General features: G+C 42.1%; 1 protein-coding gene across 1 annotated transcript in view; it reads left to right on the forward strand.

Moving 5' to 3' along the window:
• Positions 1–11870, forward strand: part of BRF1 (BRF1 general transcription factor IIIB subunit) — a 372560-nt gene extending 360690 nt beyond the window's left edge. The window contains exons 16-18 of the mRNA XM_069734087.1: positions 2984–3035; positions 8826–8970; positions 11528–11870. Of these exons, the coding sequence (XP_069590188.1) occupies positions 2984–3035; positions 8826–8970; positions 11528–11565 (235 nt within the window). The 3' untranslated portion in view covers positions 11566–11870. The remainder of the gene's footprint in view (positions 1–2983; positions 3036–8825; positions 8971–11527) is intronic.
• Positions 11871–16971: the final 5101 nt, after the last annotated feature.

A 16971-nucleotide genomic window follows, 5' to 3' on the forward strand; every position in this document is an offset into this window, starting at 1 on the left:
GCGCAAGGGGTTTGGAGTTTTGTGCCAGGAAAAAAAATCCAAAACAAATCTATAACAGCTGTAAAGTATGTTTAATCTAGGAAGTTCATGGTATGGGCCTTCTCTTTAGTTTTCCTTATTTCCTCACTTTCAGTTTTATTCTGCTTTTAAAGTGGTGGCCATAACTTGTACCAACTGATAAACTTATGCAGTGACATGAGAACAGGGAATACAATTCTGTATAAAGGAACTTTGGTCGGTTTCCTTCGTCTTATTGGATTTTCTCACCTTCAAATGTTAAAGCATGTTGCTAGTATATGCCACAACATATTGATCGATCCTGAAAAACTAAGATCAATGTTCCTTTGGTATTTCTCCTGCAGAGCAGCGCTCCTGGCAACCCACTGTGCAGGGACATTCAACATAGATCTGTTCCAGTGAATAGGGCTGAGTTGCAGTTTTCTGCACAACAGGTACCCTAATGCCTCAATGTGCTGGAGAAACCATTAAGGGACCTTAGTACTTTTGTACAGGGTAAATCTAATCTGTTTTTTTACCCAAAAGCATCATTTTTGGCAAAAAAATATATATTTTATAATTAGCACTCTTGTTAAAATTTGCTACCATATGACTTCTACCTCCCCTCTGAATAACTATACATAGTAGACTGCAAAATAAGCAAAGGGTTTTCCTTTTTCCTAAGCTGGTACATTATCCCTTATCCATAGGTTACCTCCAGAAATCCTGTGAACATGGTGAAAGTTAAGAATTTGCACCTTCTCTCCATTCACTGTCCATGTGAGTGCTAGAGTATGCAGATCACTGTATTCTGAGATGTCTAGTAATCAGTGAATTTATCTGACCCATTCAGCCAGGACTCTTCAAAGTAAGTCTGTCAAGTGACAGCCATGTTTCTCCAGCAAATGACCAGGACCATTGGGTGGCACATGCAACATCTAGTTACCCGATGCAAGTCATCAGCTTTACCACAGGGGCTAAAGTAAGGCACTAATGTATCAATGCTGGTGTTCTGTATGCCAGTCTGCATGAAGATGCGCCAAATTAATTGAGGTGTCACCTCTTTAATGAATTTTGATACATTTTTCAACTGCCATTCACCGCAACAGAAATGTACTCCATTCAGCAACTAGACATTTGTCTCATATTTTGCACCACTTCTGTGACTTCACGTCACCGCTGGCGTGATAACTTTCTCACGCTCTAGCAGTGAGGTGCACGGAGTTCATTAGCTAAGAACTTTGCTCACCTTATTCACGTCATCGGGAGACACTGATGCTGCACTGTGATGCATAACTCAGTGTCTCTGCTGTCTGCCTAGTTAAATGCTCGCATCATGCCAATGTTCAGCCTGGCGTCTAGACGTAGCAGAGCTACACTCATCGCGGGACCACTGGATTATCATCTCATCTGACAGGTGAGGAAAATGGTTGTTTTTGTTGTTGTTTTTTTCTTTTACAAAAGGCATGGGCCTTAGTGAATATAGTTATAACTTTGTTTTTTTATGTTTCAAATAAAGGTGTCAGTTTCTTAATTTCCAATATAATAATAATCTTTATTTTTATATAGTGCTAACATAACATATTCCTCAGCGCTTTACAGACATTATCATCACTGTCCCCAATGGGGCTCACAATCTAAATTCCCTATCAGTATGTCTTTGGAATGTGGGAGGAAACCAGAGTACTCAGAGGAAACCCACGCAAACACGGGGAGCACATACAAACTCTTTGCCGATGTTGTCCTTGGTGGGATTTGAACCCAGGACTCCAGTGCTGCAAGGCTACAGTGCTAACCACTAAGCCACCATGCTGCCCCAATATGACTATGGGGTCAGTAATGGGGGCGTCTTATAAACGTCTCTCCATTGCTAACCTCTGAACTTGATGTCAGTTGCCAATACAGAGCTGACATCAACCCTAATACTATTACCCCACTTGCTACCGCATCAGAGCAAGTGGGAATAGCAGAAGCTAAGCGCCAGAATTGTCGAATCTTATGGATACACCATTTGAGGTGCTGCTGAGAGCTGATGTTTTTAGTCTGTGAGGAGGCCAATATCCATGGTCCCTTCCTAGGCTAGTAAGATCACCCTGCAGCTGTTTGCCTAGCCTTTGCTGGTTATAGAGGAGCCCCACCTCATTTTTTGGGGGGTCTCTCACTTTAATAACCAGTAAAGGTTAAGTATACAGCTGTAAACTGATTTTTATAGCCTGGGAAGCTGCATGTGTACTACCCCCTTCCCAGGCTAGAAACTTCAGACCTCAGCTGTTTAGCAAAAGTTTGGGGATGCCACACCATTTTTTACTATAATTTATTTGTTTGTTAATTAAATACATGTACAGTAAGCTACACACGCACTGTACTAATATATGCACTCACATATTTCTATCTATATCTATCTATGTGTTGAAGAATATTTACTTTCAAAACTATCTTTTAATGACAGATAGTTACTCTATTTAAAAGCTAATGTTAAAATCGCATTGCATACGCATGTCAGATGGATGCTAGGTGAGGAAAATCGCATTGTACTCGCATGACACTCGTCCAACTTTTCAGGGACAATATCGGACCAATTTTGTTCATGGTGATGGGTATGAGCCCTGAAATACAACGTGCACCAAATCTTAAGAGCTAAAAAAAAATGGTGCCAAGTAGGCCAACCAAGGGGTGGTGTAAGGATAGTAAAAAATGTCTAAAGAGTTATCATTTTGCATGAGCCAGTGTGATAAATGTGGAGCATTTTCAGATTCTCTATCCTAAGTATAGACTGTCTATTTAGTATATGGGATTAGTAAATCTGCGCCCATTTGTATATGCCGCAGGGATGGATGTTTATATCCAATGATTCTGTTCTTACCTCGCAGCTTTATAGATATTATTTGTTGCAGGTCATATGTATTGCTGCCTATTGATATTGCTGAGCTTCATCTTTTATTAATTGCAAGGAGCAGCCATGATCACTTTCTATTTTGTCTTTCAGATTAAGGCCGTTGGTTTCTACGCAACCACCGAAGAAGGCAGCAGTGGAGCAGGTACCTGTCAGATTGCATTTTATTACAATAAAGGTCAGGGGAAGCTACAGCTGGGAAGCAAAGAGACTGAAGCCGCGTCTTGTTTACAGTGCTTCCATTAGGCTGGCTCCAGTGATCTAGGCGTTGATTACTTTCATGTACCCTCCATATAAAGCCAGGGAGAACTTTTACTTTGTGGTTACTGTGAGTAGATGCATCTCCATACACACACATACTCACCGGATACCAGGATAGTGTTCCCCGTGGTGTGAGAGCTCATGTACAGACGCACATATGTCAGTCTTGGGTCAATCACAAGGAATACCCGCTGTTTGATTAGTCTGCCAGCGCAGAACGAGCCCGGATTGTCTTGTTCTAGTGACAGATGCTTGCAGCGAGAATGACATTTAATGCATAGAACTGAAATCATCCCAAGTGAAATATTAAATACCCTTTGGCTGCCTGTCATTAAAATGAGATGTTTTATAAAATAAACCATCATTTTATGTTCTAGCAGATGTTCCTAGGATTCATATGTACAGATGAGCATGGGGTCAATTCTTATGGGTATATGGCAATTTGCTGGTTACAATATGATAATTAGAAATTTTATTTATTTACATATTATGAGGGTTGGAAAACTGAGCAATAATCTTTCAGATTAGGGAATCGCTTAATATGCTCCTATTATAACTGATACCTGTTTGGGGATTACATGTGAACAGTCTTCTACAATCGATAGAGCAGGCGTTTCTTGTGCATCAGCAATATGTGGTCAGCACTGGTCTGGTCGCCCAATAATCAAAACAGTCCCTCTCACCCTACCAGGCACCGCACTACTGCTATCCTTCTAGACTGGGACTAAAGTGCAATTTTGAGTGGCCAAACATCGCTGTGTCCAGTGCTACAACGCAGTGTACTGCAAGTGAATGGGGTCATTTTGCAACCCGCAAGTAAAAGAATAAAAAATACAATTGGTTACAACTTTTTTTGACTTGCTTGTTGCAGATCCCATTTACCAGCATTAGGCAGCCGCAAACAGCAATCTTTGGCCATGCAATTTGTGTTGCAGCCCAACTCGCCATATAGCCTTAGCATTAAGGTTTATGATGGTGAGTACCAAAATCAAAGGGTATAACCATTCTGTAAAAAGGGAAAAGTTATGCTAGATCACCGATGTTGATAGTTCAGTATGCACTAAAACCACAATCCTACCTTTCATGTGATAGATGAGAAATATTCCAGCTCCTGGTGAAAGTATTTTAGATTACATCCAAGGCAAAGAGGTGCAAAGTGACACGTTTCAAATGTACACAAACGTTCTTTGTCAAAGCTTGATGGCCATTTTGTACTTGTGGACATAAAGGCCCCGTCACACTTAGCGACGCTAAAGCGATCCCGACAACGATACGACCTGTCAGGGATCGTTGCTGCGTCGCTATGTGGTCGCTGGTGAGATGTCACACAGTGCGATCTCCCCAACGACGCAGCAGCGATGCGGCGAACTGTAGCGACCTGTAGAACGATGCTATTTCATGATGATTCAATGGGACGTCCTGTCAACGAGGTCGTTGGTAAGGTGTCAAACACAGCGATGTGTGCTACCCAGCGGGACCTCAACGATCAAAAAATGGCCCAGGCCATTCCGACACGACCAGCGATCTCACAGCAGGGGCCTGGTCGCTGCTACGTGTCACACATAGCGAGATCGCTACTGAGATCGCTGTTGCGTCACAAAACTTGTGACTCAGCAGCGATCTCGCTAGCGATCTCCTTAAGTGTGACGGGGCCTTAAGTTACAAATTGAAAGCGCATGCAGTCAATCTTGAAAAGTATGGAACCTCTTTAATTATAAAGGGTTGACTCATCGATCAAATTCCCTTCGTAGTTATTATAGCAGACCTGCTAGAGCAATAGGCTGTCCTGATGGCACAACTCCTTTAAGGACGTACAATTGGCTAATCCAAACCACTTTAGATCAGGTTAAAGAACTATTAAAGTGTGTGTACACAGATTTTATTTTTTGAATGGGTAAAAAAATGACAAATTTACTTGAGGAAACCGCTTGACTATTGTTTTTGAAGCATTTTGCAGTCTTCTGATTGGACAGTGGTGAGTTTGGAGCTGATGCCATCAGGAGCCACTTCTGAAAGTGACATGCACCTTCTATTCTCCCACCAGGCATATTTCAAAACGTGAGGCTGGAAATAAAAACGCTCAAAAGAGAGAGCACATAAAGACGTTTAACTATAGTGATGAATAGAAAGAATCTTCAGTTATTTTTAAGTGTTTTTTCAGATGTTTTTCAAGTGGATACATTCCCAATAACTGCTAGCACATGCTGTTAGGGTCTTTTTTTTCCCGAGTTTTTAGAGTGGAAATTCAAAAGTTATTGAAGAATTTTGAGCTTCCTCTCCAAAAACTGTATGTGCACAAATCCTTACTCTATATACCATCTATTTCTTGTCTGCAGTACTATGCACAGACACTGCACAATTCATGGCAGTTCCAGTGCATAAAAGCCCCTTTATTAATATCAGATCAGTGTGGGATCAACCACTTGCACTCCATCTGTCAGCTACATATCCCACCAATTTGCTCCTAGAACTCATGATTGAGGGTTATAAAATAATGAATGCCTTTCTAATACTTTCACTCACATTGGACATATGTGAATATTCCACATTCTGCCTGAGATGCCAAGTGATCATATTATTATTATTATTATTATTATTATTATTATTATTATTATTATTTATATAGCACCATTGATTCCATGGTGCTGTACATGAGAAGGGGTTACATACAAATTACAAATATCACATACAGTAAACAAACTAACAATGACGGACTGATACAGAGGGGCGAGGACCCTGCCCTTGCGGGCTTACATTCTACAGGATTATGGGGAAGGAGACAGTAGGTTGAGGGTTGCGTATCATATGCCTTTAGTACTTATATAACAGCATTTTCAAGAGTAGCAATAAGGTGCAAAGTAATCTTGTCAGTCAGCTCAGTATTCTGCCCAGGGACACACATTATCACTTTTACTCTTCATTACAAAAATGCCACATTTATAGAAGTTCTCCAGGATGGAAATAGGCAGGATAATTAGGAAGAGGTCACATTTTAATTAGACCATTTCTTTTCTTCTTGTGGACTTCTCGAATCAATGAGCAGCTTATTTTGCGTTCCACGGCACTCACACGCATTTCTCATACTGGATGAAAATTCTCAGCATGATCCATCCCAAAGAACAAAGTTTCTCCTGTGCCACTTAATCCCTTTTTCTAGGATTGGTTATTTATGACTGGTTTAGCACTGAACTCCTGTGGGCATAGAACAGAGCAAATCTCCAAGATGACCGTGAACTTCCATAAGCAGACATTGCACGTTGAAGTGGCTGGTTTTGAAAAATATTTATTAGCTTAACTTTTTTTTTTTTTGAATCTATTAAATGGATTTTTTGCTATAGATATTCGTCCTCCGGTGTTTCTCCTAACAGCTTGTTTGCTAAAATTGACTAGATTCTTAAGGTACCGTCACACTTAGCGACGCTGCAGCGATACCGACAACGATCCGGATCGCTGCAGCGTCGCTGTTTGGTCGCTGGAGAGCTGTCACACAGACAGCTCTCCAGCGACCAACGATCCCGAGGTCCCCGGTAACCAGGGTAAACATCGGGTAACTAAGCGCAGGGCCGCGTTTAGTAACCCGATGTTTACCCTGGTTACCAGCGTAAAAAAACAAACAGTACATACTTACATTCAGCTGTCTGTCCCTTGCCGTCTGGTTCCTGCACTGACTGCTGGCCGTAAAGTGAAAGTGAAAGCACAGCACAGCGGTGAGTCACACAGCGGTGACTCACCGCTGTGGCTGTGCTCTGCTTTCACTTTACGGCCAGCAGTCAGTGCAGGAACCAGACGGCAAGGGACAGACAGCTGAATGTAAGTATGCACTGTTTGTTTTTTTACGCTGGTAACCAGGGTAAACATCGGGTTACTAAGCGCGGCCCTGCGCTTAGTTACCCGATGTTTACCCTGGTTACCAGTGAAGACATCGATGAATCGGTGTCACACACGCCGATTCAGCGATGTCTACGGGGAGTCCAGCGACGAAATAAAGTTCTGGACTTTCTTCCCCGACCAGCGATCTCCCAGCAGGGGCCTGATCGCTGCTGCCTGTCACACTGGACGATATCGCTAGCGAGGACGCTGCAACGTCACGGATCGCTAGCGATATCGTCTAGTGTGACAGTACCTTTAGTATCAGTGACCTCTAACCTGCTGCTACTTTTCAGCTATCGCACTAGCATATCTATGTAAGCTCGTAGACTACTACGTCTGAGTGTTTGGGTACCGTTACACTATACGATTTACCTACGATCACGACCAGCGATATGACCTGGCCGTGATCGTAGGTAAATCGTAGTGTGGTCGCTGGGGAGCTGTCACACAGACAGCTCTCCAGCGACCAACGATGCCGAGGTCCCTGGGTAACCAGGGTAAACATCGGATAACTAAGCGCAGGACCGCGCTTAGTTACCCGATGTTTACCCTGGTTACAAGCGTTAAACTAAAAAAAAACAAACAGCACATACTTACATCTGGTGTCCGTCAGGTCCCTTGCAGTCTGCTTCCCGCACTCAGTGACTGCCGGCCGTAAAGTGAAAGCACAGCCGCTGTGCTCTGCTTTCACTTTACGGCCGGCAGTCACAGTGCGGGAAGCAGACGGCAAGGGACCTGACGGACACCAGAATGTAAGTATGTGCTGTTTTTTTTTTTTTAGTTTAACGCTTGTAACCAGGGTAAACATCGGGTAACTAAGCGCGGTCCTGCGCTTAGTTACCCGATGTTTACCCTGGTTACAAGCGAACGCATCGCTGGATCGCATCGCTAGATCGCTAGATCGGTGTCACACACACCGATCTAGCGATGACAGCGGGAGATCCAGCGATGAAAGAAAGTTCTAAACGATCTGCTACGACGTACGATTCTCAGCAGGATCCCTGATCGCTGCTGCGTGTCAGACACAGCGATATCGTAACGATATCGCTGGAACGTCACGAATCGTACCGTCGTAGCGATCGAAATGTTATAGTGTGACGGTACCCTTTGTCTCCAGTAGGCAAACATGCCTGAAAATGATGCACAACAGAGTTTGCTCAGCCACCACTATTCTGGTCTATGACCCAGTTGGTGCATACGTCTCAATCTCGTTTTGCGGGGGGTTCAAATGTAACCCCCTATGGAGCCACTGAATGGGTGCCTAAACACAATTAAAGCACCCTATGGAATAATCTGAGTGCACATGGGTGAACAAACACACTTCCTATACACCAGACAGGTTGATGCTACAAAACCAGAGTAGGGCTTAGTGAAGATCGTGGAGTGCAGTGTTTCAATGTTTATTCCAGTTCTCTTTGGATCACAAAATAGCTGACACTTCTTACTTTCCATCTTCATTTACAATACGAGAGTAGATCTGGAATTGCTGGCTGTACATATTATATAACAGTAAATCCATACCTCAAAGCTAATATTTAGGGAGACAACCAGACTGCTCCACCAACATCTGCAGGACAAAACCAAGATATGTCATGTTGGCAGATACAGTTAGTGGCCTCACCTATCTAATATCTATGGAGGCTTCACAATCTGTTCTATAGAGTTTGGATTTGAACATATCCGATCCTTTGTTACCCAAGGAGATAAGCTCTTTGCAGAGTTGACTGGCACTGGTTTATTGAATCTAGTAATAAATACTAAAGACCAATCCTCACCCATGCAGTTGATGATCTTTATTTTGTAGGAATCCAGCAGCCCTGTGGAGAGTGCGTCTGTTGTGGTGGAAAGTGGACCCGTTGCATATAACCATGAGGAAGAAGTAGAGGAAGAAGAGCAGGAGGAGGATGAGGAGTATTGTGTCAGTGCACTTCAGCTGATGGGAGGCAATGGTAAGTACAGATATATAGTACAGTTTGTGTCTGTGGGCACAGACTGGCATTTAAAAGAGTTGTGCAGGGTCTTTTTCTTCTGCTCAATCAGACATAGAGTGTGGGTATATGCTGCTCCCGCCGGATGGCACAGTTGCTGAGGCAATCCTTAAGGGATTGTGCCATGTCCTGTGCTAATTACTAGGTCACATGTACAATACCTTCCAGGCATCCGACGGTTGCCTCTGCAACTTCAGCCTGGGGTGCGGCAGCATCTCTTCATTGTCCATGCTGTCTCCTTATCTTCTTCTGACACCATATACCACATGTAGTCGTGTGTCTTTAAAGTAGACCAAATGACCCAATATCTTTTGTATTGTTTTGAATATTAGTAGAGCCTTCCTGTCTCTTATGCTATACTGCCCTTACACATGTCAGCATAGTCTAATGACACATCCACTTTATAAAGTATTTCTCTGCTCTTACAAAATGAATCAGAATATAGCAGAATATTCTCAGAACATGAGTCTTCCCATTATCCCTCACAGCCAGTGTGTTGTCTAGCTTAAAAACCAACAACTAATGCATTGTATAAAGGTAAAATAAGCTGCAGCCCTTGGTTGTCAAGTTTTCAGCAAAACTTAAAAAGGGTCATCCAAACCATTTTTAAAGATGGGCATTAAACATAGGATCCATAAACGTTAACTTATACCCACCTGCTTATTGTGACACTACTCTTGTTCCATTGGTTTTGAGAAGTGTCCACAAGTGATGACGTTCTGATCATGCGCATGTGATTGCTTCAGCCAATCACTGTTGGCACGTGACGCGAGGACAGTTATTGGCTACATGGGTCACATGCAAGTAATCAGAATATCATCACTTCAAGACACAGTCCAACATGACCACAAGAATTGTGGCACTGAAGTGGTGGGAAATCGCTGGTCAGTGTCATGGTTTTTTTTTTGTTTGTTTTTTTTATGCACCTCTTGATTTGTGCACAATTTAACAAAAATGTTGGATGGCTCCTTTAGGTTTGGCAAAAGAAATGTGACATTTTGGTTTCATGAATATTTTCTAAAGGTCTTTTAAGCGTAAATAGGGCCGATGTTACAGTTCCTATCATGATTATCCATTACTCCAAGATTAAGAAGCAATATATTACTGGGCATAATCTCATAGACATATAGCAAAGTTACCATTTATTTAGCTGTGGTGGCAATCATTCTAGTTGTCACCCAAAAACAACTAAACAGCAATTTGACTAGCAAAAATAATAATAGCTGAAATGTTTTTTTGTTTGTTTTTTAACCCCTTAATGACCGCCAATACGTCTTTTAACTGACCTGAGATATAAGAGAATAGCCTCCCCATACAGATGACAATGCAGCATCTGTTGGTTGTACACTATAGCTGACAACTTGCTGTACCAGCCACGATCAGTATCTGCGCCTTCTAAATCTGTTTAACCCCTTAGATGCTGCTGTCAATAGTGACTACATCATTATAAATGGTTAACAGAGTGTGGGGGCTTCTTCTTTATCCCAATTGGTGCCCTCAGATCATGATTTTGTTGTCCTGATGTTTGCGATGGCAATTCATGACCAAATAGCGGCCTTAGAGTCTGCCGGCTATAGTAATCTGTTTAGAAGTTAGCAACATTTAGGTGGTAAAAATACACATTTTCATTTCTGTCATGCCATTTTGCATTAATTCCTGTAAAGCACCTGAAGGGTTAATAAACTACCTGACAGCAGTTTTCAATATGTTTAGGGGTGCTGTTTTTAAAATGGTATCACGTTTGGGGGTTTCCCAATATATGGGACCCCTAAAGTCACTTTAAACATGGATAAGTCCCTAAAAAAATAAATGTGGTAAATTTCTTACAAAAAATTAAAAATTGCTGCTACATTTTTAAACCTCCTAAAATGCTAACAAAATAAAATAACATTTTACAAATGGTGCTGATGTAAAGCTGACATGTGGGAAATGTTATTTATTAATGGTTTGCTGTTGTATGACTATCTGGATTAAAGGGATAATCATTCAAATTTAGAAAATTGCTAATTTTTTAACATTTTTCTCAAATTTTTTATATTTTTTATAAATAAACACAAAAAATGTTGAACTAAATTTACCATTATCATAAAGCATAATGTGTCACGAAAAAACAATCTCAAAATCACTGGGATTTGTTGAAGTGTTGCAGAGTTATTACCACATAAAGTGACACTGGTCAGATTTCAAAAATTTGGCTCGGTCACTAAGGGGTTAACCCTCATATTACAAAACATTATTTTATATCTGCACGTTTTTGAGACTTTTATCACTTTCCATTTAACTTCTCCAAAGAAACCAACAAGATAAGAGAATTTACAATCCTAGCAGCATTACCAGCGAGTGAGTTTATCAGCCGGCCATAATTTTGTCTCCATGTAGTGTTTATGGCATACTAGAACTTAATCTGACCGTAAATCCCGTGATTAGGAAGACAATAACCATGAACACTTCCTTCAATGCCATTGTTATATAGCCGCACATTAAGTGTAACATTTTGTTGTTTTGTTTGTTTTTTCAGATTATGGCTGTGAGCTGGATGACGATGATGGATATTGACTAACGTGGGGTGGATAACAGCAGAGCTCACTATCCAGTGATTATGTAATATATGGACTTGTATCTATTATGCTGTTCTGTGATCAGCACAATTGCAAATAATTTGAGTTTTGTAATTGAACTTACAAAATTCCGTTCATTTTGGTCAGTTCTCATTGGCCTTGGACCCATAAGCATTTAATGGGTTACTAGTACTTGAAACTTACGTTGTTGTAGCTTTCCTTTTTCTATTGCTATTATTTTTATGTTGTAATTGTTTTGATAAATCTGTACTTAATATTAAACCAGTGAGAGCATGGATTTAACACTGTGTTGTGTTCTATCTAGTAACATTCACCCTTTAGCTATACACTTACACTTCAACAACACAGCACTTTAACTACAGATATGGCTTCACTAAATCTCTTTTCTGTTTTTATTTAACAGCTACAACCAAAACTAATACTGAGTTATAACTAGAGCTGGTACCGAAGGGGTGGGGCAAATCCTGTACTGCCCCCAAGGATCTGTTTTATGCATAATACAGTATATAGCTTTACCTGGGCAGTTAATTTAATACTACAGACCGAAGAAAAAATAAGTCGGACAAAGATTGTCAAGCATGATATCATCCATGTCATTTTAATACAGAAGAGTAGGCTACTGGTCTTGCTGCTATCCATGTAAAACAAAAGCTGAAAAGGGAACATATTAATATCTCTGTGGCTTCTTATCGATTAGGTTGTTGGAGGAAATGGCAGCAACTACCTATCTGTGGCCAACATAACACTGCCATAGTGAGTATATGCACACAGTATAGTTCTCATCTTTATCATTTGCACTCCTTGAGCATGTGACTTCTTCTCCGCTTTTTGTGTGGATATGTTGCAAATTTGTGAAACCATGAGGCCATTAGCAATTAATTTCTAAAGATGCAGCGGAACGCCACTATGATATTTATCAATCACTATCTCGGCAAAAACAAGTCAGGCATGACTTGCACAAAGCATCTGGTATACCTGTATCCAAGTCCTGGTAGTGTCTGGCCATATGTTCTATCAGGAGTGCAACCACGAAGTGAAGGATAGAAATACCGTAAATGTTACAACTCAAAGGGAAAGTGGTAAGGATGTGTGTTTTTTTATGTTGTGTGAAGCACTTAAACAGTATTGGGCAACCCGGTCTGTTTTATAAGAGTAGTGTAGAAGCAGATAAGCCCAACAGATAGATAAGAAAGATATCCAGTTCCATAGAACATAACAAGTAGTGGTGTCACTAAATCTACTGGTGTGCCAGCCTACAAGAAACCACATTTAATTGGTAAAACTGAGATTACAATAAAAACAAATTTAAATGAGAAAGGGTTAAAGTTTTGCTGTTTTTTTTTTAAATTATGGGCATGTTTTTATATTGCGAGTTAGGCTACTTTCACACTACCGTCGTTTTGAATACGTCGCAATGCGTCGTTTAGGGTAAAAAATGCACCCTGCAAAGTTGTCTGCAGGATGCGTTTTTTTCCCCATAGACTAACATTAGCGACGCATTGACACACGTCGCAACCGTCGTGCGACGGTTGCGTCGTGTTGTGGCGGACCGTCGGCAGCAAAAAACGTTACATGTAACATTTTTTGCTGCGTTGTGTCCGCCATTTCCGACCGCGCATGCGCAGCAGGAACTCCGCCACTACCTCCCCGCACCTCACAATGGGGCAGCGGATGCGCTGGAAAAATGCATCCGTTGCCCCCGTTGTGCGGCGCTTGCACAGTATGCGTCGGTACGTCGGGCCGACGCAGCGTGATTGCCCCGTACCGACGCTAGTGTAAAAGTAGCCTTATAGATGTCCGTCCTGCATGTAAATCTGCACTCACGTCAATTATCAGGGACGCATCACGGTAAGTTTCCTGCCTTGTCACTTAAAAGAAACTGGAGCTATATGAGGATGATGATTTACTTTGCAGGACTATTTAGACAGCACACATGTTTATGCCTGACTGATCAATGAATTGCAAAAGAAAACTAAATTATTCCTGAAATTAGTCCACAACAAAATATGGATTTTATTTTCCAATTGTAATGCAATTTACAGGAAAATGTGTATTTCAAGGTAGAATTAAGGAAAAAGATTTGCAGGACCCTGTCCCAGAGCCTTTTCTTACCTGCCGGCATCCCTAACATCTCTTCTGATTAGTAGTAAACCCCACAACAATGATGTCATGGTGGTCCTACTAATTAGAAGATCTTGTGATGATGGCAGGTAGGAGGAGGTCCAACATTGCTTTCTGGTCACATGTTCAGACTTTTGAAGGCTTCAAGCTCTCAAAGATCCCAATGGTTTCAGTGAGGTGATCTGACTACACTTCTGGCTTTTTCTGCTAGGAAGATGCTCTATACTTTACAATACAAGTCTATGGGAAGACTAAAGAGACGCCCGGGAAGACTAAAGAGACGTCCCGGAAGACGCTTGTGTTTTCTTCATTTTTCAGAGATTTAAAAAACATCCAGAAAAAGACAGTGAAAAATACCCCTGAAAATACACACACAAAAAGACAGAGAAAAGCAGCGATTTCTAAAGCGTCTTCTGCTTGATAAACAGATGTTTTTGCACTCCAGAAAAATACTCAAATGTAGACATACCCTTAGATTACAATGTCCAGTTGCCTACTGCATCACTAGCCCCTCTGCTGTCAGGTGCACTGAGGTTTGAGGGACTGTGATAATTGTGTCCACACATTGTGACAGCCTCTTTCTTGTTCCCATCATTGGCACCTACATTTTGCACTGAAATAGTCAGGTCTGCTATGGAAATAAAGACAAACAGAAAGCTGGTGCTCTGGGCTCCAGGGACACTTTGAGGCCAATTATAAAACTCGGAAAGCCTCATCCTCTCCAGATTAGATAACTGATGTTGTATACTATATTTCTTTTCCTGCGTTTGTCTTGAATCATGACCCAAAGAACTTAAGGCCCCGTCACACATAGCGACGCTTGAGCGATTCCGACAACGATACGACCTGTCAGGGATCGCTCAAGCGTCGCTATGTGGTCGCTGGTGAGATGTCACACAGTGAGATCTCCCCAACGACGCAGCAGCGATGCGGCGAACTGTAGCGACCTGTAGAACGATGCTATTTCATGATGATTCAATGGGACGTCCTGTCAGCGAGGTCGTTGGTAAGGTGTCAAACACAGCGATGTGTGCTACCCAGCGGGACCTCAACGATCAAAAAATGGCCCAGGCCATTCCGACACGACCAGCGATCTCACAGCAGGGGCCTGATCGCTGCTACGTGTCACACATAGCGAGATCGCTACTGAGGTCGCTGTTGCGTCACAAAACTTGTGACTCAGCAGCGATCTCGCTAGCGATCTCGCTAGCGATCTCGCTGTGTGTGACGGGGGCTTTAGAAAACCCATCTTGACAGAGATAAGCTCTTCAGGCACAGCAGCAACAAGGTCACAACTATCCCATTTATTGTCCACAATCTATCTTGTTCACTTGTGCCCTGTACCTTGGGGGATTGTAACAGTCTTGTTTAGGACAAGCCGATGCAGGTGAGAAAAGCATATAACATGCAGCACACCACTTTTTTTCACATTACATCCGCATAATTAAATGTATTTCATTGGTGTTTTATGTGATATATCAATACAAAATAGCAAGTATTTAAGGCCATGTTCACACCATCCTTTTTTTCATGCGGAATCGCCGCGATTTTCCCGCTGCGGGTCCGCAGCTGTTTTCCATGCAGGGTACATTACAATGTACCCTATGGAAAACAGGAACTGCTGTGCCCACATTGCGGAAAATCGCGAAAAAAGCCGCACTGAATAGCCGCGGTAAAAAAGAAGTACCATGTCACTTCTTTTTGCGGAACTGCAGCGGTTCTGCACCCATAGACCTCCATTGTGAGGTCAAACCCGCAGATGAAAAAAATATCTGCGGGTTTTCAGCGGTTTGTGGTGCAGAACCGCTGCAGTGTGGCTGCCCCCCCGTGCCCCAATCCCACCCCCCCATGCTCCGATGCCACCCCCCATGCTCCGATGCCACCCCCCGTGCTCCGACGCCCCCCCGTGCCCTCATCTCCCCCCTTATACTTACCCGGCCTCCCGGTGTCCGTCCGGCCGTCTTCACCCTGGGCGCCGCCATCTTGCAAAATGGCGGGCGCATGCGCAGTGCACCCGCCGAATTTGCCGGCCGGCAGATTCATTACAAAGTGCATTTTGATCACTGAGATAGGTTATATCTCAGTGATCAAAATAAAAAAAATTGTAAATGACCCCCCCCCCCCCCTTTGTCACCCCCATAGGTAGGGACAATAAAAAAATTAAGAATTTTTTTTTTTCCACTGTTAGAATAGGGGTAGGGTTAGGGTATTTTCAGCCTTTTTAACCCTAAAAAACTTCCTAGAAAACACACAGACTCTGCATAGAAAACAGCATCAAAAAACGCATCAAAAAATGTATCAAAAAACGCACCAAAAAAGCACCAAAAAAAGGACCTGCGTTTTCTGCCAAGAGCTGCGGTTTTTAGTCCTGAAAAAAAAGGAGGGAAATCAGGAACGTGTGAACATAGCCTAAGAAGTGTAAAAGAAAAAAAATGCATGGTTTTCTAAATATTTAAAAAAGTATAAATCTGAAAATTGTGACGCGCATTTGTGTTCAGCCCCACTGTAGTCTGATAACCCCAAATAAAATCTTGATTGACCAATTGCCTCCTCAAGTCACGTAATTAGTGAGTTGAGTTGTGAAGAAGAATAAAGAAAGGTTATGTTATAACAAAAATCTCCCAAGCTCGCAACATCTCACGGAGTACTGTTCAATCCACCATCCAAAAATGAGAGTATGGCACAACTGCAAATCTAGCAAAACATGGCCATCCACCTAAATTGACATGCCAAGCAAGGAACGGTCTAATTAGAGATGCAGCCAAGAGGCTCATGGTCACTCTTGAGAAGCTGCAGAGAACCACAGTTCAGGTAAGAGAATTTGTCCACATGACAACTATTAGGCCACATTTGCACTTTCAGCATTTGGTCAGTATTTTACCTCAGTATTTATAAGCCAAAAATAGGAATGGAACAATTAGAGGAAAAGTGTAAAAGAAACACGTCACCACTTCAACATTTTTCACCCACTGCTGGTTTTGGCTTATAAATACTGACCAAATACTGAACGTACGAATGTGGCCTTAGTCGTATATTACACAAATCTGTCCTTTATGGAGGAGTGGCAGGAAGAAAGCTATTTTTAAAAGCAAGCCATGAGTCCCATTTGCAAAAAGCTATGTAGGGGATACAGCGAGCATGTAGAAGGGGCTAGTGGAAGAAGGGGATCTTGTAAGACGAGTCCAAAATAGAACTCTTTGGGCTAAATGCAAAACTCTGTGTTCCAGAAAACAAACATTGCACATCACCCTGAAAACACCAT

This window comes from Ranitomeya imitator, chromosome 1, assembly GCF_032444005.1.
Source record: "Ranitomeya imitator isolate aRanImi1 chromosome 1, aRanImi1.pri, whole genome shotgun sequence".
NCBI lineage: Eukaryota > Metazoa > Chordata > Amphibia > Anura > Dendrobatidae > Ranitomeya > Ranitomeya imitator.